Raw genomic sequence first — 25,036 nt, 5'->3', positions numbered from 1 at the left:
GAATGAAGTGGTGAACGTATGAGGAGCATTTGATGGCTCTGGACCCATACATGTTGGTGTCTGAACAGTGGGGTGGGGGGAATCTCATTGAAAGCTACCAAATATTGAAAGACGTAGATGGAGTGGAGGTGGAGGGGATACTTTCAATAGTTCCTCAGAACAGAGGAATGTCCCTTTAGAACAGAGATGAGGAATTTCTTTAGCTGGTGGGTGGTGAATCCGTGGAGTTCATCGCCACAGATGGCTGTAGAGGCCAAGCTATTGAGTATATTTAAAGCAGAGGTTAATAGGTTCTGATTAGTAAGGCATCCAAGGTTCCGGGAGAAGGCAAGAGAATGGGGTTGAGAGGGAAAATAAATCAGGCAAAATCAAATGGCAGAGTAGATTCAATGGGCTGAATGGCCTACCTCCGCTCCTATGTCTTACGGTTTCTCAGATCATCAGGAGCCCCGTCTATGTATAAACAATTAACCTGCACCATTTCAGAGATTATCTGTCATATTTGCTGGAAGGAAAATATTATGGAAAACAGAATGCGAGCGGGATTGCTACAAAAGATTTCTCTCTCCTTGTGTATCCTGCTCAGTGCCTGGCTTTTAGTTCACATTACCAGGGTGATGTGCAGGGTACTTTGCTTTGGTTCATCTAATCACTTTAGGGGATGTGCACTGTTTCTGATTAGATTGCGGCTGATTCTGTGATTAAACAGGTCATGGACTGGAGATTTGTAAGCAGGCTATTTTTATCTACACTTCATCCCAGCATAAACCTGGTCCCCTTGAATAAAAAAGGTCAAGAGTCCGACAGCATGGAGTAGGACCCCAACAAGATGCAGGAATCTTCTGCCCTTTCCAGCCTCACAGATCCCTGGCACATTCCGCCCCCCCCCCCCCCACTCCAGCTGAAACCAATAGATGCTCCAGCTGACAAAAGATGATGGGAATTCAAAGTAACAGACTCAAAATATTGGAGGAAATCGGCAGGTCAGGCAGCATCTGTGGAAATGAATAAACAGTCGTTGTTTCAGGCCGAGACCCTTCATCAGGATTGGAAAGTAAGGGGATAAAACACCGGAATTAAAAGGTGGGGGAAGGGAAGGAGGACTAGCTGGAAGTGATAGGTGAAGCCAGGTGGCCAGGAATGAATTTAGTAGGAGAGGAGAGTGGACCCCAGAGAGACCACAGGACCATAGGAGAGCAGAGTGGACCACAGAGAGACCATAGGACCATAGGAGAGCAGAGTGGACCATAGAGAGACCACAGGACCATAGGAGAGCAGAGTGGACCATAGAGAGACCACAGGACCACAGCAGAGGAGAATGGACCATAGAGAGACCACAGGAGAGGACAGTGGACCATAGAGTTACAATAGGAGAGCAGAGTGGACAATAGAGAGACCATAGGAGAGCAGAGTGGACAATAGAGAGACCATAGGAGAGCAGAGTGGACCACAGAGAGACCATAGGAGAGCAGAGTGGACCATAGAGAGACCATAGGAGAGCAGAGTGGACTATAGAGAGACCATAGGACCATAGGAGAGCAGAGTGGACCATAGAGAGACCATAGGAGAGCAGAGTGGACCATAGAGAGACCATAGGAGAGCAGAGTGGACCATAGAGAGACCATAGGAGAGCAGAGTGGACCATAGAGTTACCATAGGAGAGCAGAGTGGACCACAGAGAGACCATAGGAGAGCAGAGTGGACCATAGAGAGACCATAGGAGAGCAGAGTGGACCATAGAGAGACCACAGGACCATAGGAGAGGAGAGTGGACCATAGAGAGACCATAGGAGAGCAGAGTGGACCATAGAGAGACCATAGGAGAGCAGAGTGGACCACAGAGAGACCACAGGAGAGGAGAGTGGACCATAGACAGACCAAAGGACCACAGGAGAGGAGAGTGGACCATAGAGAGACCATAGGAGAGCAGAGTGGACTATAGTGAGACCATAGGACCACAGGAGAGGAGAGTGGACCATAGAGAGACTACAGGAGAGCAGAGTGGACCATAGAGAGACCATAGGACCATAGGAGAGGAGAGTGGACCCTAGAGAGACTACAGGACCATAGGAGAGGAGAGTGGACCCTAGAGAGACAATAGGACCATAGGAGAGCAGAGTGGACTATAGAGAGACCATAGGACCATAGGAGAGGAGAGTGGATCACAGGAGAAAGGCAAGAAGGGGGGTACCGGGGATTCGACAGGCAGGTGAGGAGAAGTGCAGAGAGGCCAGAGTGGGGGACAGAAGTGGGAAAGAGAGGGGGAAATCTTCATACTGAAGGAGAAATTAACATTCATGCCATCAGATTGGAGGCTACCCAGATGAAACGAGGTGTTGCTCCTCCACCCTGAGGGTGACCTCATTGTGACAAAAGAGGAGGCTGCGGACCAAGTTAGAACAAGAATGGGGACAGGAATTAAAATGGCTGGCCACCGGGAAAGTCGGCTTTTGGCAGATGGACTGGAAGTGCTGGACACTGTGTGCACAGGATAATAGTAGTAACAGGGACTCCAGTGGACCGAAACCAACAAGGCATGAGGTAGCTCAACCATCAGTTTGTATTGCAATCTGCAGTAGCTTATTACTGCAATGCCCCTTACAAGTGTGCACACATGCAATGAGTGATTGGTGGACAAGAGGGCATCAAAGAACCCATTCAGTCACTTGACTATCCACAATCCCATTGCCTTGCCCTGAAATGATTGTGACTGGCATTATTTGAAGGAGGAAGGTTGGCAAAAATCTAAAATCTTTCTGAACCTCTAGTCCAAACAACAGAGGAAATTCACCATGATGCTGTCTGGACTAGAGAGCATGTCTTATGAAGCTGGGTTCAACGAGCTAGGGCGTTTTTCTTTGAAACAAGGAGGATCAGAGGTGATTTGATAGTGGTGTACAAGATGATAAGAGGCATAGATCAAATGGACAACCAGAGTCATTTTCTCATACAAGGGGTGATTGGAGGAAAGTATAAACTTCACCATGGACAGTTCCAAGCCTGGCTTTGAGAGGAGGAGGGCTGGGCATTGGGTTAGCAACCCCATCGTGTGAAATCCCAGAGCTACAGGAGCTCCAAAGACCTCATCACTGGGAGAGGAAGGATCTTCAAAGATGGCCCACAGCTGGGGACGACTTGAAAGAGTGGCCCAGGACAGAGGAATGTGATGATCTGCTGTCGGTGACCTATGCCCCAGTGGTGGTGATGAGGTTAAGGACAAGGGAAGTATAGGGGGAGGTGTCAGGGTGGTGGATGTGTGTATTGCCCTGCCAGGTAGATGCATCAGGAATATTTCAGAGACTTTAGATAGGCACATGGATGATAGAAAAATGGTGAGCTATGTAGGAGGGCAGGTTTGGATAGATCTTGGAGTATGTTGAAAGGTCGGCACAAGTTTGTGGGCTGAAGTGCTGTGTTGTTTTATGTTCATGCATCAGCTCAATAGAGAGATTATTGCTGCAAGGGGAAGATCACACATCAAGACCTGACAATCCTTCTCACCATCTCACCACCAGCATTTAGTTGGATTTAAATTCTATTACTGAGCAGGAGCTTGGAAGGAATGGAATAAGAGAAAGGCAAAGCTTAAACACACTAATCAGCTTAACTGGTAAAGTGATTTCTAATTAATTACTTATTAGAGTAAATCAGGAAAGGAACATCCCTCTGTTCCACTGGAGAGAGTCTGGGACCCACCTTCACCAGAAAGACTAAAATCCTGACACTGTCCTTTCATCCGCCACGGAAAGCGAGATGTTGGAGCGAAGGGGGCTGAAACCTCGGTGTAGTGTTACACCACTGGAACCCCTCAGCGTTATATTGCACCACAGTTTAATCATGTGTCGCAAATCCCAGTCTAACGACATTAAGGGGCTTAAGGATGAAGGAAAGAAGAAGCCTTTATTACCTGGATTCATCATCGCGAGCGATCAGCAAGGACATGTGACTGGATGCTGAGGCGGTGCGCAGGATGTCCACAGCCCTGTGAAAGATCACAAACAGTTCACTTTAAGGACATGGCTTTATGACGCTCACGGTCAGGGCAGCTCCAGACTGTGTTACTCTGGCTCAGAAAGAGCTCTCTGTAGAACTATCTCAAACCAGTCGAGCAACCTCTCTCCTGGGCTAATCCGGACCAGCAACAATTCATTCTAAGCACATGTCCGACTTGTCTGCACTAGAACATAGAACAGTACTGCACAGGCATGCTTTTGGGCATAAGCAATAAAACACCTAACTATAAAGACACGAGATTCTGCAGATGCTGGATTTCCAGAGGAACGCTTGCAAAATGTGAGAGGAACTCAGCAGTTCAGGCACATCTATGATTCAGGCCGAGATCCTTCAACAGGACTGGAAAGGAAAGAGGAAGATGCCAGACTGTGTTGGTGGGGAACGGGGGAGGAGCGCAAGCTGGCAGGCGATAGGTGAAGCTAGTTGGGTGGGGGAGGGGATAAAGTAAGCTAGGAGGTGATAGGTGGAAAAGACAAAAGGCTGGAGAGAAAGGAATCTGATAGGACAGGAGAGTGGACCATGGGAAAATGGGAAGGAGGTGGGGCACCAGGGGGAGGTGATAGGCAAATGAGAAGTGAAAAGGCAAGAAGGGAATTGAAGAGGGAAGGAGGAGGGAGGAAAATTGCTGAATGTTGGAGAAATCAATGTTCACATCATCAGCTTACAGGCTCCGCAGACAGAATATGACATGTTGTGGAGAATGATGTGCTGGATGAGGAGACTCACAGAGTAGTAGGGGAGGAACACCATCCCCATTTACGCAACAGGAGGACAGGGTGAGAGCAGGCGTTTGGGAAATGGAGATGTGGATGAGGGCAGCATCAATGGTGGAGGAAGGAAAACCTATTTTTTTTTTGAAGAAGGAGGACATCTCCAATTTTCTGGAAAGCAAAGCCTTGTCTTGGGAACAGATGCAGAGGAGATGAAGGAACTGAGAAAAGGGAATAGCATTTTTACAGCAACACACACAAAATGCTGGAGGAACTCAGCAGGCCAGGCAGCATCAGTGGAAGAAAGTACAGTTGACATTTTGGCCCAAAATCCTTCGGCAGGACTGAAGGATATTGGCCCAAAATGAAGACTGTACTTTTTTCCACAGTTGCTGCCTGGCCTGCTGAGTTCCTCCAGCATTTTGTGTCTGCTGCTCTGACCATAGACACTGTCTGACCTGCTGAGTTCCTCCAGCATTTTGTGTGTGTTACTCTGACCATAGACACTGTCCGGCCTGCTGAGTTACTCCAGCATTTTGTGTGTGTTACTCTGACCATAGACACTGCCTGGCCTACTGAGTTCCTCCAGCATTTTGTGTGTGTTACTCTGACCATAGACACTGTCTGACCTGCTGAGTTCCTCCAGCATTCTGTGTGTGTTACTCTGACCGTAGACACTGTCTGACCTGCTGAGTTCCTCCAGCATTTTGTGTGTGTTACTCTGACCATAGACACTGTCTGACCTGCTGAGTTCTTCCAGCATTTTGTGTGTGTTACTCTGACCATAGACACTGTCTGACCTGCTGAGTTCTTCCAGCATTTTGTGTGTGTTACTCTGACCATAGACACTGTCTGACCTGCTGAGTTCCTCCAGCATTTTGTGTGTGTTACTCTGACCATCGACACTGTCTGACCTGCTGAGTTCCTCCAGCATTTTGTGTGTGTTACTCTGACCATAGACACTGTCTGACCTGCTGAGTTCCTCCAGCATTTTGTGTGTGTTACTCTGACCATAGACACTGTCTGACCTGCTGAGTTCCTCCAGCATTCTGTGTGTGTTACTCTGACCGTAGACACTGTCTGACCTGCTGAGTTCCTCCAGCATTTTGTGTGTTACTCTGACCATAGACACTGTCTGACCTGCTGACTTCCTCCAGCATTTTGTGTGTGTTACTCTGACCATAGACACTGTCTGACCTGCTGAGATCCTCCAGCATTGTGTGTGTGTTACTCAGGTTTCCAGCATCTGCAGGTTTTCTCTTGTTTAGCATTTTTACAGGAGACAGATTGGGAAAAGGTATAGTCAAGATAGCCATAGTCATTGGTCATTTATAAAAGATATTGGTAAGCAATTTGTTTCCAGAGATGGAAACAGATCAAGAAAGGGGAAAGAGGCATCAGAAAAGGACCAAGTGAATTTAAGGGCAGGGTGGAAGTTGTTGGTGAAGCGCAGGAAGAGTTGGGGAGCATTACCAGACAAGGATTGAAACATGGTCTGTTGTACATAGCCAATGAGACAGACATAGCTGGGGCATATGCGAGTGCCCATAAGTACCCCTTGAGTGGGAGAAAGTGGGAGGAGCCGAAAGATAAATGGCTGAGAGTGAGGACCAGTTCTGCTGGACAAAGGAGGATAGTGGTGAAGTGGAACTGGTCAGGTCTGTTGCCATGAAAGAAGCAGAGGGTTTTAAGGCCTTCATGATTGGGGATAGAGCTGTTTAGGGACTGGACATCCATGCTGAAAATGAGGCAATCAGGGCTAGGGAATTGAAAGCTGTTGAGGAGATCGAGAGCATGAAAAGTGTGGTGGATGTACAGCAGATGGGAAGAGACTGTGGGATAGAATGAAGTCGAGATATGCAGACACAAGTTCAGTGGGTCCAGAACCAGTAGACAATGGGCCTATTGGAGAACCAGGCTTGTGGATCTTGGGTAGGAGGTAAAAACACAGAGTGTGGGGTAAGGGAACTATGATGTTGATGGCAATTGATGGGAGATCTCCAGAGCCAATGTTGGAGAAATCTCCTGATGGTCCCAAGTGGGGCCTTTATCAAGGGGTAGGTATGAGGAGGTGCCTGAGAGTTGCCACCTGGCCTCAGCAAGGTAAAGATCAGTCCGCCAGACTGCAGGTTTGATGGCGAGGTCGCGGCTGGTGCAGAGAGAGAACTAAACTGATCCCTTCTGCTTCCATATCCCCCTATTCTCTGCATATCCATGTGCCTACCCGAGCCCTTGTACGACTCTCCACCACCACCCCAGGTAGTACAACCCAAGCATTATCAACTATGTAAACAAAAGCCTGCCCCACTCACCTCCTCTGAAATTACCCCCTCACTTTAAATTCATGCCCTCTGGTATTAGACATTGCAGATTGGGAAAAAGGTATAGGTTTTTTTTAACTCTACTTATGGCTCTCATAACCTTATAAACGTCTATCACAAGGGGTCCCGACCTGTAGCCCACAGACCCCTCGGTTAATGGTATGGCTCAAGGGAATAAAAATGGTTGGGAACTCCTACTCCATCAGATCTCCCCTCAGCCTCCACTGCTTCAGAGAAAACAACCCAAGTTTGTCCAACCTCTCCCATAGCTCATGCTCTCTAATCCAGGCAGCATCCTGGTGAATCTCTTCTGCACTCTGTCTAAAGTCTCTACATCATTCCTATAGTGGGGAAGTCAGAACAGAATGCAGAACTCAAAAGGTTGTGGATTCAGCCAGTTCTATCACAGCAGAACCTTCCTTGGCATCGAGGACATCTTCAAAGGACAGTGGCTCAAGAAAGCAGCATCCATTGTTGAAGACCCTCCCCCTCTGGGACATTAGGGAGAAGGTACAGGAACCTGAAGACCCACACTCAACATTTTAGGAACAGTTTCTTCCACTCCATCACCAGATTTCTGAATAGTCTATTAACACTACCTAACTATCATTGGTGACCACTTTTAAAACATTCCAAAATCAGACACACAGATATCAGGGCAGGTCACCAGAAGGCTGGCCAAGACAACAGGTTTGAGGAGCGTCTCGGTGGAGAGTGGCAGAAAGGGGTCCCACGAGACCGTGGAGAGGGGTACGGAGGGGGTCCCACAGTCTGGTCAGAGAGGGTGCTCAAGCAAGAGCACTTGCTCAAATGGCAAGGACCACGTCCGTCTGCATAGTGAAAATGAGTGCTGGAATACCGCGACCAAGGGAACAGATAGTCAGCACTACTGATGCACCACAGAAAACATCCCATCTGGGTGCATCGCAGCTTGGTACGGCAATAACCCGGTCTGATACAGCTCAGAAACCAGCCACCCTTCCATGGATTCTGCCTCGGTAAAGCAGCCGGCATAATCATATCCCTACCCATCCCAGACATTCTAGAGAGCTAGTGGAAAGGGTTGGGGAGGAAACTACTGACCCCATGGAGAGGCTCTCAAAATTGGTGGCCATGCCAGCCTCGGGCAGAGCCACCGGTGGAGATGAGGAATGTTGCTGCTTAGCACCAGATCACGTACCTCTCGTTCGTAACTCCAGCCAGGTCCTCTCCATTCACCTCCAAGATCAAATCACCAGGCTGCAGTCGACCTGAAACAGAGGCAGGGATTAGATCCAAAAAGACAGCTGGGACACAGGTCCAACCTCAGCATTAGGTCATGGCCCTCCCCACTCCACTGGGCTGCTCTCGTTGCCCCCACTGGAACGGGCATGTGTGCTGACCCTCGTTGGCTGAAGTGAGGGGTGGCACAGTAGCAGAGCAGTTTGCATGGCATGACTGAGTCCAAGAGCTACAAGGTAATGCTGCAGCTCTACACAACTCTGGTTAGACCATCGGAGTACTGTATTAGGTTCTGACCAGATAGAGAGAGATTTACCAAGATGCTGGCTCGATTAGAGAGCATGTCTTATGAGGACAGGTTGAGTGAGCTCGGGCTATTCTCTGAAGTGAAGGAAGGAAGGATGAAAGGTGACTTGATAGGGGTACACAAGATGATAAGAGGCATAGATTGAGTGGATAATCAGACTTTTTCCCCAGGAAGGGAATTGCTAATATCAGGAGCATAATTTTAAGTGGGTGGCAGAGTGGAGATACATCTCTACCAAAGGAGGTGGAGGCTGCTCCTTCTCTGTTAACCTGCAGGTCACCCTTGAGCAAGGTGTAGCACCTGCTTAGCCCCTAATCAGGGTCACGTGAAGCCATGAGAGCAGGTGGTGCATGGTTGAATGAACAACTGGTGCATATCACAAGTCCTGGTTATGTGACCAATGACACCAGGTAGACAATCTCTGAAGAGTATTGATCATGACCATGATCACCCATGTCATACGACACGACACATAATAATGACAATAATTTTAAGGTGACTGGAGGAAAGTATTGGGGAGATGTTGAAGGTAGGTTTTTGGAGTGGTAGGTGCAAAGAATGACCTGCTAGGGTGGTGGTAGAGGCAGATACATTAGAGTTTCATAAACCCCTTCGATAGGCACATGGATGATAGAAAAATGGAGGGCTATGTGGCAGGGAAGGGTTAGATTGATGTTAGAGTAGGTTAAAAGGTTGGCACAACACAGTGGGCTGAGCAGTCTGTACTTTACTATAAAATACAGCAGCAGACACTATATGCTTACCATCGCTTGCTGCTATTCCACTCTGCAAAATACGCTTAACATAAATTCCATACTCCTCACCGGTTTGTTCTTTAAACCCACCAATAACTTTAATACCTAAAACAGAGAAAAGAATTATGTTATCAATTCTGTGTTGGCACCGCAACTTCCTCAGTCGCAGCTTGCGACTTCTAGATGTCACTATTCCAACTGATCCAGCTGGCCTCCTTTTGCTCTCTGTAAAAGTGACCTCATCCAGACATTCCCACACAGTGGCATAGCAGTTAGCGTAACAGGGATCAATTCCCACTGCTGCCCAGGACTTTGTACGTTCTCTCCGTGACCGCTTGGGTTTCCTCCCACATTCCAAGGACGTATGGGTAGGGTCATTGAGCTGTGGGCATGCTCTGTTGGTGACACAGGCGGGCTGCTCCTCAGACTGTATTGGTCGTTGACACAAATGTTACACTTCACTGTGTGTTTGGATGACTTGTGACAAACAGCACTAATCTTTAACTTGAATCTTTATTTGCGTCACCTCATCTTTGTAATGTCAGTCTGTAACGTGGGAGTCAGTGTAAAATGTGATATCAACATTGCTGTTTCTGACACACAGCTGTCACCGTGTGCAGTGTAACTGGTCACGAGTCTAATTGGGAGGGTGGCACAGTAGCACAGCAGTCAGCCTAACACTATCACAGCACCAGAATGAGCGGCAAAACCCGCTGGCTTCTGCCCAGCAAATCCTTGGTGGTTAATGCAAATGTCACATTTCACTACATGTGTCCATGTGGATGTGATAAATAAATCTGAACCTCCACAGGGCTTCAATAGTAAACCAAATGCAGAGAGAGACACACACACACACTCACACACCTACCTATCTACCTGGAAAAACACAACAGGTCAGGCAGCATCTATGAAGAAGAATAAATAGTTGGGCCGAAACCCTTCATCAGGACTGGAAAGGAAGGGGGAAAGAAGCCAGAACAAGGCTGGGGTGGGGGCAGATGGAGTACAAGCTGGCAGGTGATAGGTGAGACCAGGTGAGGGGCAAGGAGGATGGGTAGTGGAGGGGGGGTGAAGTGAGAAGCTGGGAAGTGATAGGTGGAAGAGATAAAGAGCTGAAGGAATTTAAGAGGAGGGGGCAGTGGAGAAAGAAAGAGGGCAACCAGAGGGAGGTGAAGAGTAGGTGAGGAGAGAAGGAGTGAGAAGGGAGCCAGAAAGGGGAATGAAAAAAGAAAAAGGGGGCAAGGGGAGAAATTCCAGGAAGTTAGAGAAATCAACATTGATGCTGTCAGGTTGGAGACTACGTAGACAGTGTTGCTCCTTCAAACCGAGTTTGGCCTCATCATGGCAGTAGAGATGGCTATGGACAGACATGTCAGAATGGGCGTGGGCGGCCACCGGGAGAGCCTGCCTTCTGCAGTGGATGGAGGGTGGTGCTCAACAAAACGATCTGGGAGGGGTCTCACTTATGTAGGGTGTGAGTGCTGAATATACTAGAGGACTCCAACATTGTGAAGAGTCGCTTCACTTGTAAGGCCTGTTTAGGGACGAGAATAGTGATGAGGGAGGTGGTGTAGCACTTGTCCTGCCTGTAGTGACAACTTTAATCCAGTGCCTCCTCTTTTTCAGCAGGCAGAGGGTGGAGAGCTCAAGCCCGACTCAGGACTTCAGTGCAATACTGAGACTGACTAACGTAGGACCAGTGTATATTGGGTCATTGATAGTTAGTGTAGGAGCCTGCCCTGCATGTTTATTACATGTATTGTGGTAACTGGTCACGTTCACAGGGGTGTGGTAAAAATAAAAGGATAAATTACGTATTCTTGCTTGTATTGTGACAGTTTGTAGCTTGGGACTGGCTGAGGTTGTATTTTGCTGACCACTAAGATGACGCTCAATAACGCTTAAGTGTATATTTGCTAATTGCTAATTAAGGACTGAAACAGGGAAGTTGACTCTCTGGAGCTGTGGGCATGTCACACGCGTATGAAAACTTTGTGGGGTCGCAGGCTGCCAGCAATTGTTTTGGATCAGTGTGAGGACCCAGCGGGTTGAATCCAGATGAGCTTTATTTGTCACATATCAGAATCAGGTTTATTATCACTGGCATGTGACGTGAAATTTGTTAACTTAGCAGCAGCAGTTCAATGCAATACATAATACAGAAAAAAAGTAAATCTTATTCAATATACTTAATACAGTATACATATATTAGATAGATTAAAAATCGTGCAAAAAACTGAAATACTATATATTTTTTAAAAAGTGAGGTAGTGTCCAAGGGTTCAATGTCCATTTAGGAATTGGATGGCAGAGGGGGAGAAACTGTTCCTGAATCGCTGAGTGTGTGCCTTCAGGCTTCTGTATCTCCTACCTGATGGTAACAGTGAGAAAAGGGCATGCCCTGGGTGCTGGAGGTCCTTAATAATAGACACTGCCTTTTTGAGACACTGTTCCTTAAAGATGTCCTGGGTACTTTGCAGGCTAGTACCCAAGATGGAACTGACTAAATTGACAACCCTCTGCAGCTCCTTTCGGTCCTGTGCAGTAGCCCCACCACCCCAGACCAGACAGTGATGCAGCCTGTCAGAATGCTCTCCATGGTACAACTATAGAAGTTTTTGAGTCTATTTGTTGAAATACCAAATCTCTTCAAACTCCTAATAAAGTACATCAGCTCTCTTGCCTTCTTTACAACTGCATTGATATGTTGACACCCAGGAATTTGAAACTGCTCACTCTCTCCACTTCTGATCTCTCTATGAGGATTGGTATGTGTTCCTTCACCTTACCCTTCCTGAGGTCCACAATCAGCTCTTTCATCTTACTGACATTGAGTGCTGCAGCACCATTCCACTAGTTGGCATATCTCACTCCTGTACATCCTCTTGTCACCATCTGAGGTTCTACCAACAGTGGTACTTGAGCTATGTCTAGCCACACAGTCATGGGTATAGAGAGAGTCGAGCAGTGGGCTAAGCACACACCCGAGGTGCACCAGTGATAATCGTCAGTGAGGAGATGTTATCACCAACCTGCACAAATTGTGGTCTTCCGGTTAGGAAGTTGAGGATCCAATTGCAGAGGGAGGTACAGGGGCCCAGGTTCTGCAACTTCTCAATCAGGATTGTGGGAATGATGGTATTAACTATACATATACATCTAAACATTGAAACAGAGATTGAAATGCATCGTTTATGTCAATGGTCTGATGATGTGTCAGAGGCAATCCACAAGTGTTGTGAAGCTTCTTGCGCAAACATAGCAAGCCCACAACTTACTAACCCTCAGCAACACACGCAATGCTGGAGGAACTCAGCAGGTCAGGCGGCATCTACGGAAATTAATAAGCAGTCACCGTTTCAGGCTGAGGCCCGATTTAATCGACATTTCTCGGGATGTGGGAGGAAACTGGAGCACCTGGAGAGAACCCACACAGTCGTGGTGGGAACATGCAAACTCTTTACAGACAGCGGTGGAACTGAACCCTGATCTTATTGCTGGTGCTGTAAAGCGTGGCACTAACCACTAGGCTAACGTACCTCTCTGCCTGTCCACATGGGTGGACGTGATAGACGACACAACCCAGAAGCTCAGACTTACCCAGGCCATTCTCACAGTCAGAGAACACCATACGTTGTACAGCCCGATTGATTCCATAGGGTCCCATGATGGTCCTGAAGGGAATGTACACACAATAATTATTCACAAGAAACCTACAGTGAAGGAAAATAAAATCACTTCACCTGGGAGTCTGTCGGGGTCATCTACTGTATCGGGTGTTCCCAGTCTGGCCTCCTCTATGTCTGTGAGTCCCGATGTGGATTGGGGGACCAGTTCATCGAGCACCGTTGCTCCGTCAGCCACAAACGGCAGGTTTTCCCAGTGGCCATCCATTTACTTTCCCCAAGCAGTAAGGCTGATCAACAACTCCACCCAGTAACTCCACCACTATATTATTTCCTGTCAGTCACCTTGTGCACAGCCTTGTGAAACTTTATGGATACACAACCAATGTACAGAAGCTATCTTATGAATTTATATTTATTTTGTGTTATTATGTACAAATCCCATTTCCAGAAAATGTTGGGATATTTTCCAAAATGCAATAAAAACAAAAAACTGTGATATGTTAATTCACATGAACCCTTATTTAACTGACAAAAGTATAAAGATTTTCAATAGTTTTACTCACCAACTTAATTGTATTTTGTAAATATACACAAATTTAGAATTTGATGGCTGCAACACACTCAACAAAAGTTGGGACAGAGGCAGGTTTACCATTGTGTTATATCACCTTTCCTTTTAATAACACTTTTTAATCGTTTTGGAACTGAGGATACTATTGTAGTAGATTTGCAATTGGAAATCTTGTCCATTCTTGCTTGATATAAGACTTCAGCTGCTCAGCAGTCCGTGGTCTCCGTTGTCTGATTCTCCTCTTCATGATGTGCCATACATTTTCAATAGGAGATAGATCTGGACTGGCAGCAGGCCAGTCAAGCACACGCACTCTGTGTCTACAAAGCCACGCTGTTGTAGCCCGTGCAGAATGTGGTCTGGCATTGTCCTGCTGAAATAAGCATGGACGTCCCGGGAAGAGACGTCACCTTGATGGCAACATATGTCTCTCTAAAATCCTAATACATACCTCAGAGTCAATGGTACCTTCACATACATGCAACTCACCCATGCCATGGGCACTGATGCACCCGCATACCATCACAGATGCTGGCTTTTGCACCTTTCACTGATAACAATCAGGATGGTCATTTTCATCTTTGGCACGGAGAACTCAATGCCCGTTTTTTTCTGAAAACCAGCTGAAATGTGGCCTCATCTGACCACAGCACATGGTTCCACAGTCTTTCGGTCCATCTGAGATGAGCTCGGGCCCAGAGAACCTGCCGGCGTTTCTGCATAGAGTTGATGTATGGCTTCCTCCTTGTGTAATACAGTTTCAAGTTGCATTTCTGGATACAGCGACGGACTGTGTTAAGTGACAATGGTTTTCCGAAGTACTCCCGAGCCCAGGTGGCTATAATTGTCACAGTAGCATGATGGTTTCTTAGGCAGTGCCGCCTGAGGGCTCGAAGATCATGCGCATTCAACAGTGGTTTCCAACCTTGCCCTTTACGCACTGAGATGTCTCTGAATTCTCTGAATTTTTTCACAATATTATGTACTGTCGATGTTGAAAGATCTCAATTCTCTGCAACCTTGCATTGGGAAATGTTCCTTTTGAACTGACTAACAATTCTCTCACGAATTTTGGCACAAAGGGGTGAGCCACGACCCATCCTTGCTTGCAAAGACTGAGCCTTTGATGGACGCTACTTTTATACCCAGTCATGATACCTCACCTGCTACCAATTAACTTGCTCAATGTGGAGTCTTCCAAACCGGTGTTACTTGAATATTCTGTGCACTTTTCAATCTTATTTTAACTCTGTCCCAACTTTTGTTGAGTGTGTTGTAGCCATCAAATTCTAAATTTGTGTATGTTTACAAAATACAATTAAGTTGGTCAGTTAAACTATTGAAAATCTTTTCTTTGTACTTTTGTCAGTTAAATAAAGGTTCACGTGAATTAACATATCACAGATTTTTGTTTTTATTGCATTTTGGAAAATATCCCAACTTTTCTGGAAATGCGGTTTGTACTTTATCTTGTGTATTTTTGTGCTGCATCAGATCTGCAGTAACAATTATTTAATTCTCCTTACATTTGTGTACTGGAAATGACATTAAATAATCTTGAATCTCAGTTTGACTCCCCATTTCTATTCCAACATGTCGGTCCATGGCCTCCCTATATTGCTATGGGGTCACTCTCAGGCTGGAGGAGCAACAGCTCATGTTCCATCTGGGTAGCCATGGACCAGCATCATTAAGCAAGGTTGCTTAACGTTGCCCAGGTTTGCTGCACTTCCGATATGGACTTGGACTAGAGACTTTCTTTTCCTCAGTCTACGTCTTTTTAAATTATAATTTGTGTTTTTTGCCTGATCTTCTTGGGGGGGTGGGGTGTGAGAGTGTGTGTGACAGTGATTTGGGGGCCAATGTGCCTGTATCAATTTAGTTAATTTTTTGGTACGGGGAGGGCAAGAATTTTCCGGGTTGATGATCATTGCTACCATTCTTTTCTTTTTTGGTTTTGTGGCTATCCGGAGAAGAATTTCAGAGTTGTACACTTTGATAATAAACAAACCTTTTGAAGGGGTCCATGGACCTCAGACTGGGAACGCCTGATCTCTCTAACTTCTGGTAATCTCTACCCCCACACCCCCACATCTCTTTTTCCATTCCCGTTTCTCTCAGACATTCTATTCTCCTCACCTACCCACGGATCGACATTCCAGAATGGGAATGGGAAGTCAAATGTTTTTGGTATTTATTGAGTGCCCAAAATCAATTTACTCCTTTTTGTAGAGCCTGGTTATGAAGTAATCTCACTGGCTGACTTATATTATCTCATAAACTGATCAAGCAGCGGAGGGGGCAGAGAGCAGTCTGCTGACAAGAGCAAACACTGAGCAGATACCCGGTGACCGAGTATCACCCAGAATCTGTCCATAAACACCTCTCCCCACACCGAGCAGATACCCGGTGACCGAGTATCACCCAGAATCTGTCCATAAACACCTCTCCCCACACCGAGCAGATACCCGGTGACCGAGTATCACTGAGTGTCACCCAGAATCTGTCCATAAACTCCTCTCCCCACACTGAGCAGACACCCGGTGACCGAGTATCACTGAGTGTCACCCAGAATCTGTCCATAAACTCCTCTCCCCACACTGAGCAGATACCCGTTGACCGAGTATCACCCAGAATCTGTCCATAAACACCTCTCCCCACACCGAGCAGACACCCGGTGACCGAGTATCACCCAGAATCTGTCCATAAACTCCTCTCCCCACACTGAGCAGATACCCGGTGACCGAGTATCACCCAGAATCTGTCCATAAACACCTCTCCCCACACTGAGCAGACACCCGGTGACCGAGTATCACTGAGTGTCACCCAGAATCTGTCCATAAACTCCTCTCCCCACACTGAGCAGATACCCGGTGACCGAGTATCACCCAGAATCTGTCCATAAACACCTCTCCCCACACCGAGCAGATACCCGGTGACCGAGTATCATTGAGTGTCACCCAGAATCTGTCCATAAACTCCTCTCCCCACACTAAGCAGATACCCGGTGACCGAGTATCACCCAGAATCTGTCCATAAACACCTCTCCCCACACTCAGCAGACACCCGGTGACCGAGTATCATTGAGTGTCACCCAGAATCTGTCCATAAACACCTCTCCCCACACCGAGCAGATACCCGGTGACCGAGTATCACTGAGTGTCACCCAGAATCTGTCCATAAACACCTCTCCCCACACTGAGCAGACACCCGGTGACCGAGTATCACTGAGTGTCACCCAGAATCTGTCCATAAACTCCTCTCCCCACACTGAGCAGACACCCGGTGACCGAGTATCACTGAGTGTCACCCAGAATCTGTCCATAAACTCCTCTCCCCACACTGAGCAGATACCCGGTGACCGAGTATCACTCAGAATCTGTCCATAAACACCTCTCCCCACACTGAGCAGACACCCGGTGACCGAGTATCACCCAGAATCTGTCCATAAACTCCTCTCCCCACACTGAGCAGATACCCGGTGACCGAGTATCACCCAGAATCTGTCCATAAACACCTCTCCCCACACCGAGCAGATACCCGGTGAAAGAGTATCACCCAGAATCTGTCCATAAACACCTCTCCCCACACCGAGCAGATACCCGGTGACCGAGTATCACCCAGAATCTGTCCATAAACACCTCTCCCCACACTGAGCAGATACCCGGTGACTGAGTATCACCCAGAATCTGTCCATAAACACCTCTCCCCACACTGAGCAGATACCCGGTGACCGAGTATCACCCAGAATCTGTCCATAAACTCCTCTCCCCACACTGAGCAGATACCCGGTGACCGAGTATCACCCAGAATCTGTCCATAAACACCTCTCCCCACACTGAGCAGATACCCGGTGACCGAGTATCACCCAGAATCTGTCCATAAACACCTCTCCCCACACCGAGCAGATACCCGGTGACCGAGTATCACCCAGAATCTGTCCATAAACACCTCTCCCCACACCGAGCAGATACCCGGTGACCGAGTATCACCCAGAATCTGTCCATAAACTCCTCTCCCCACACTGAGCAGACACCCGGTGACCGAGTATCATTGAGTGTCACCCAGAATCTGTCCATAAACTCCTCTCCCCACACTAAGCAGATACCCGGTGACCGAGTATCACCCAGAATCTGTCCATAAACACCTCTCCCCACACTCAGCAGACACCCGGTGACCGAGTATCATTGAGTGTCACCCAGAATCTGTCCATAAACACCTCTCCCCACACCGAGCAGATACCCGGTGACCGAGTATCACCCAGAATCTGTCCATAAACACCTCTCCCCACACCGAGCAGATACCTGGTGACCGAGTATCACCCAGAATCTGTCCATAAACACCTCTCCCCACACCGAGCAGATACCCGGTGACCGAGTATCACCCAGAATCTGTCCATAAACTCCTCTCCCCACACTGAGCAGATACCCGGTGACTGAGTATCACCCAGAATCTGTCCATAAACACCTCTCCCCACACCGAGCAGATACCCGGTGACCGAGTATCACCCAGAATCTGTCCATAAACACCTCTCCCCACACTGAGCAGACACCCGGTGACCGAGTATCACTGAGTGTCACCCAGAATCTGTCCATAAACTCCTCTCCCCACACTGAGCAGATACCCGGTGACTGAGTATCACCCAGAATCTGTCCATAAACACCTCTCCACACACTCAGCAGACACCCGGTGACCGAGTATCATTGAGTGTCACCCAGAATCTGTCGATAAACACCTCTCCCCACACCGAGCAGACACCCGGTGACCGAGTATCACCCAGAATCTGTCCATAAACTCCTCTCCCCACACTGAGCAGACACCCGGTGACCGAGTATCACTGAGTGTCACCCAGAATCTGTCCATAAACACCTCTCCCCACACCGAGCAGATACCCGGTGACCGAGTATCACCCAGAATCTGTCCATAAACACCTCTCCCCACACCGAGCAGACACCCGGTGACCGAGTATCACCCAGAATCTGTCCATAAACTCCTCTCCCCACACTGAGCAGATACCCGGTGACCGAGTATCACCCAGAATCTGTCCATAAACACCTCTCCCCACACTGAGCAGACACCCGGTGACCGAGTATCACTGAGTGTCACCCAGAATCTGTCCATAAACTCCTCTCCCCACACTGAGCAGATACCCGGTGACCGAGTATCACCCAGAATCTGTCCATAAACACCTCTCCCCACACCGAGCAGATACCCGGTGACCGAGTATCATTGAGTGTCACCCAGAATCTGTCCATAAACTCCTCTCCCCACACTAAGCAGATACCCGGTGACCGAGTATCACCCAGAATCTGTCCATAAACACCTCTCCCCACACTCAGCAGACACCCGGTGACCGAGTATCATTGAGTGTCACCCAGAATCTGTCCATAAACACCTCTCCCCACACCGAGCAGATACCCGGTGACCGAGTATCACTGAGTGTCACCCAGAATCTGTCCATAAACACCTCTCCCCACACTGAGCAGACACCCGGTGACCGAGTATCACTGAGTGTCACCCAGAATCTGTCCATAAACTCCTCTCCCCACACTGAGCAGACACCCGGTGACCGAGTATCACTGAGTGTCACCCAGAATCTGTCCATAAACTCCTCTCCCCACACTGAGCAGATACCCGGTGACCGAGTATCACCCAGAATCTGTCCATAAACACCTCTCCCCACACCGAGCAGACACCCGGTGACCGAGTATCACCCAGAATCTGTCCATAAACTCCTCTCCCCACACTGAGCAGATACCCGGTGACCGAGTATCACCCAGAATCTGTCCATAAACACCTCTCCCCACACCGAGCAGATACCCGGTGACCGAGTATCACCCAGAATCTGTCCATAAACACCTCTCCCCACACCGAGCAGATACCCGGTGACCGAGTATCACCCAGAATCTGTCCATAAACACCTCTCCCCACACTGAGCAGATACCCGGTGACTGAGTATCACCCAGAATCTGTCCATAAACACCTCTCCCCACACTGAGCAGATACCCGGTGACCGAGTATCACCCAGAATCTGTCCATAAACACCTCTCCCCACACGGAGCAGATACCCGGTGACCGAGTATCACCCAGAATCTGTCCATAAACACCTCTCCCCACACCGAGCAGATACCCGGTGACCGAGTATCACCCAGAATCTGTCCATAAACACCTCTCCCCACACCGAGCAGATACCCGGTGACCGAGTATCACCCAGAATCTGTCCATAAACACCTCTCCCCACACCGAGCAGATACCCGGTGACCGAGTATCACCCAGAATCTGTCCATAAACTCCTCTCCCCACACTGAGCAGACACCCGGTGACCGAGTATCATTGAGTGTCACCCAGAATCTGTCCATAAACTCCTCTCCCCACACTAAGCAGATACCCGGTGACCGAGTATCACCCAGAATCTGTCCATAAACACCTCTCCCCACACTCAGCAGACACCCGGTGACCGAGTATCATTGAGTGTCACCCAGAATCTGTCCATAAACACCTCTCCCCACACCGAGCAGATACCCGGTGACCGAGTATCACCCAGAATCTGTCCATAAACACCTCTCCCCACACCGAGCAGATACCTGGTGACCGAGTGTCACCCAGAATCTGTCCATAAACACCTCTCCCCACACTCAGCAGACACCCGGTGACCGAGTATCATTGAGTATCACCCAGAATCTGTCCATAAACACCTCTCCCCACACTGAGCAGATACCCGGTGACCGAGTATCACCCAGAATCTGTCCATAAACACCTCTCCCCACACTGAGCAGATACCCGGTGACCGAGTATCACCCAGAATCTGTCCATAAACTCCTCTCCCCACACTGAGCAGACACCCGGTGACCGAGTATCACTGAGTGTCACCCAGAATCTGTCCATAAACTCCTCTCCCCACACTGAGCAGATACCCGGTGACTGAGTATCACCCAGAATCTGTCCATAAACACCTCTCCCCACACTCAGCAGACACCCGATGACCGAGTATCATTGAGTGTCACCCAGAATCTGTCGATAAACACCTCTCCCCACACCGAGCAGACACCCGGTGACCGAGTATCACCCAGAATCCGTCCATAAACACCTCTCCCCACACCGAGCAGATACCCGGTGACCGAGTATCACTGAGTGTCACCCAGAATCTGTCCATAAACTCCTCTCCCCACACCGAGCAGATACCCGGTGACCGAGTATCACCCAGAATCTGTCCATAAACACCTCTCCCCACACTGAGCAGATACCCGGTGACCGAGTATCACCCAGAATCTGTCCATAAACTCCTCTCCCCACACCGAGCAGATACCCGGTGACCGAGTATCACCCAGAATCTGTCCATAAACACCTCTCCCCACACTGAGCAGATACCCGGTGACCGAGTATCACCCAGAATCTGTCCATAAACTCCTCTCCCCACACTGAGCAGATACCCGGTGACCGAGTATCACCCAGAATCTGTCCATAAACACCTCTCCCCACACTGAGCAGATACCCGGTGACCGAGTATCACCCAGAATCTGTCCATAAACTCCTCTCCCCACACCGAGCAGATACCCGGTGACCGAGTATCACCCAGAATCTGTCCATAAACACCTCTCCCCACACTGAGCAGACACCCGGTGACCGAGTATCACTGAGTGTCACCCAGAATCTGTCCATAAACTCCTCTCCCCACACTGAGCAGACACCCGGTGACCGAGTATCACTGAGTGTCACCCAGAATCTGTCCATAAACTCCTCTCCCCACACTGAGCAGATACCCGGTGACCGAGTATCACCCAGAATCTGTCCATAAACACCTCTCCCCACACCGAGCAGATACCCGGTGACCGAGTATCACCCAGAATCTGTCCATAAACACCTCTCCCCACACCGAGCAGATACCCGGTGACCGAGTATCACCCAGAATCTGTCCATAAACACCTCTCCCCACACCGAGCAGATACCCGGTGACCGAGTATCACCCAGAATCTGTCCATAAACACCTCTCCCCACACTGAGCAGACACCCGGTGACGGAGTATCACCCAGAATCTGTCCATAAACACCTCTCCCCACACTCAGCAGACACCCGGTGACCGAGTATCATTGAGTGTCACCCAGAATCTGTCCATAAACACCTCTCCCCACACTCAGCAGACACCCGGTGACCGAGTATCATTGAGTATCACCCAGAATCTGTCCATAAACACCTCTCCCCACACTGAGCAGATACCCGGTGACCGAGTATCACCCAGAATCTGTCCATAAACACCTCTCCCCACACTGAGCAGATACCCGGTGACCGAGTATCACCCAGAATCTGTCCATAAACTCCTCTCCCCACACTGAGCAGACACCCGGTGACCGAGTATCACTGAGTGTCACCCAGAATCTGTCCATAAACTCCTCTCCCCACACTGAGCAGATACCCGGTGACCGAGTATCACCCAGAATCTGTCCATAAACTCCTCTCCCCACACTGAGCAGACACCCGGTGACCGAGTATCACTGAGTGTCACCCAGAATCTGTCCATAAACTCCTCTCCCCACACTGAGCAGATACCCGGTGACCGAGTATCACCCAGAATCTGTCCATAAACACCTCTCCCCACACTGAGCAGACACCCGGTGACTGAGTATCACCCAGAATCTGTCCATAAACTCCTCTCCCCACACTGAGCAGATACCTGGTGACCGAGTATCACCCAGAATCTGTCCATAAACACCTCTCCCCACACTGAGCAGATACCCGGTGACCGAGTATCACCCAGAATCTGTCCATAAACACCTCTCCCCACACCGAGCAGATACCCGGTGACCGAGTATCACCCAGAATCTGTCCATAAACACCTCTCCCCACACCGAGCAGATACCCGGTGACCGAGTATCACCCAGAATCTGTCCATAAACACCTCTCCCCACACCGAGCAGATACCCGGTGACCGAGTATCACCCAGAATCTGTCCATAAACTCCTCTCCCCACACTGAGCAGACACCCGGTGACCGAGTATCATTGAGTGTCACCCAGAATCTGTCCATAAACTCCTCTCCCCACACTAAGCAGATACCCGGTGACCGAGTATCACCCAGAATCTGTCCATAAACACCTCTCCCCACACTCAGCAGACACCCGGTGACCGAGTATCATTGAGTATCACCCAGAATCTGTCCATAAACACCTCTCCCCACACTGAGCAGATACCCGGTGACCGAGTATCACCCAGAATCTGTCCATAAACACCTCTCCCCACACTGAGCAGATACCCGGTGACCGAGTATCACCCAGAATCTGTCCATAAACTCCTCTCCCCACACTGAGCAGACACCCGGTGACCGAGTATCACTGAGTGTCACCCAGAATCTGTCCATAAACTCCTCTCCCCACACTGAGCAGATACCCGGTGACCGAGTATCACCCAGAATCTGTCCATAAACTCCTCTCCCCACACTGAGCAGACACCCGGTGACCGAGTATCACTGAGTGTCACCCAGAATCTGTCCATAAACTCCTCTCCCCACACTGAGCAGATACCCGGTGACCGAGTATCACCCAGAATCTGTCCATAAACACCTCTCCCCACACTGAGCAGACACCCGGTGACGGAGTATCACCCAGAATCTGTCCATAAACACCTCTCCCCACACTCAGCAGACACCCGGTGACCGAGTATCATTGAGTGTCACCCAGAATCTGTCCATAAACACCTCTCCCCACACTCAGCAGACACCCGGTGACCGAGTATCATTGAGTATCACCCAGAATCTGTCCATAAACACCTCTCCCCACACTGAGCAGATACCCGGTGACCGAGTATCACCCAGAATCTGTCCATAAACACCTCTCCCCACACTGAGCAGATACCCGGTGACCGAGTATCACCCAGAATCTGTCCATAAACTCCTCTCCCCACACTGAGCAGACACCCGGTGACCGAGTATCACTGAGTGTCACCCAGAATCTGTCCATAAACTCCTCTCCCCACACTGAGCAGATACCCGGTGACCGAGTATCACCCAGAATCTGTCCATAAACTCCTCTCCCCACACTGAGCAGACACCCGGTGACCGAGTATCACTGAGTGTCACCCAGAATCTGTCCATAAACTCCTCTCCCCACACTGAGCAGATACCCGGTGACCGAGTATCACCCAGAATCTGTCCATAAACACCTCTCCCCACACTGAGCAGACACCCGGTGACTGAGTATCACCCAGAATCTGTCCATAAACTCCTCTCCCCACACTGTGCAGATACCCGGTGACCGAGTATCACCCAGAATCTGTCCATAAACACCTCTCCCCACACTGAGCAGATACCCGGTGACCGAGTATCACCCAGAATCTGTCCATAAACACCTCTCCCCACACCGAGCAGATACCCGGTGACCGAGTATCACCCAGAATCTGTCCATAAACACCTCTCCCCACACCGAGCAGATACTCGGTGACCGAGTATCACCCAGAATCTGTCCATAAACACCTCTCCCCACACCGAGCAGATACCCGGTGACCGAGTATCACCCAGAATCTGTCCATAAACTCCTCTCCCCACACTGAGCAGACACCCGGTGACCGAGTATCATTGAGTGTCACCCAGAATCTGTCCATAAACTCCTCTCCCCACACTAAGCAGATACCCGGTGACCGAGTATCACCCAGAATCTGTCCATAAACACCTCTCCCCACACTCAGCAGACACCCGGTGACCGAGTATCATTGAGTATCACCCAGAATCTGTCCATAAACACCTCTCCCCACACTGAGCAGATACCCGGTGACCGAGTATCACCCAGAATCTGTCCATAAACTCCTCTCCCCACACCGAGCAGATACCCGGTGACCGAGTATCACCCAGAATCTGTCCATAAACACCTCTCCCCACACTGAGCAGACACCCGGTGACCGAGTATCACTGAGTGTCACCCAGAATCTGTCTATAACAAACACCTCTCTCTACTGATGGGAAACACACAGGAGACAGGATATCAGTTCAAAGGAGGTCACACAAGTTTCCGAAACAGATGCATTTAGAGGATTTAGCAATGTAAGTAATTCTATCATCCAAAAATGAGTACATCTGTATTTGTCAAGTTCACCAAATCTATTGGATTGAATTATATTGACTTTATTTCTTACATCCTTCGCATAAATGAGTAAAAATCTTTACATTACATCTCTGTCTGAAGGTGCAATTTATAGTAATTAGTATCTGCAACAAGATCGTCAATATAACATGGAAATATAATTGTATCAGCATTAATTAGTCTGATGGCCTGGTGGAAGAAGCTGTCCCATCGACTGTTGGTTCTGGTTTTTATGCTGCAGTACTGTTTTCCGGATGGTAGCTTCCGGAACAGTTTGTGATCATGGTGACTCGGGTCCCCAATGATCCTTCGGGCCCTTTTTACACACTGTCTTTGTAAATGTCCTGAATAGTGGGAAGTTCACATCTACAGATGTGCTGGGCTGTTTCTCAAAACTGAATCTTCTGAAAAAAAATGTTCTTCAAGGAAACAAGTTGCAATAA

At 48.8% G+C, this 25,036-nt stretch overlaps 1 protein-coding gene across 5 annotated transcripts in view; it reads right to left on the bottom strand.

Moving 5' to 3' along the window:
- stxbp4 (syntaxin binding protein 4) overlaps nucleotides 1–25,036 on the bottom strand; it is a 166,909-nt gene that overhangs the window by 120,404 nt on the left and 21,469 nt on the right. For 4 of the 5 annotated variants that reach the window (XM_059948193.1, XM_059948192.1, XM_059948191.1 and 1 more), the window contains 4 exons: nucleotides 12,929–13,002; nucleotides 9,338–9,433; nucleotides 8,226–8,295; nucleotides 3,908–3,982 (listed from right to left, as the gene is read on the bottom strand). In XM_059948193.1, coding sequence (XP_059804176.1) covers nucleotides 3,908–3,982; nucleotides 8,226–8,295; nucleotides 9,338–9,433; nucleotides 12,929–12,995 — 308 coding nt within the window. In that variant the 5' untranslated portion in view covers nucleotides 12,996–13,002. The remainder of the gene's footprint in view (nucleotides 1–3,907; nucleotides 3,983–8,225; nucleotides 8,296–9,337; nucleotides 9,434–12,928; nucleotides 13,003–25,036) is intronic. The other variant, XM_059948195.1, reaches the window with a different exon arrangement.

Source organism: Hypanus sabinus, chromosome 23 (genome assembly GCF_030144855.1).
Source record: "Hypanus sabinus isolate sHypSab1 chromosome 23, sHypSab1.hap1, whole genome shotgun sequence".
Taxonomy (NCBI): Eukaryota; Metazoa; Chordata; class Chondrichthyes; order Myliobatiformes; family Dasyatidae; genus Hypanus; species Hypanus sabinus.
This window is presented reverse-complemented; position numbering and strand designations above follow the sequence as displayed.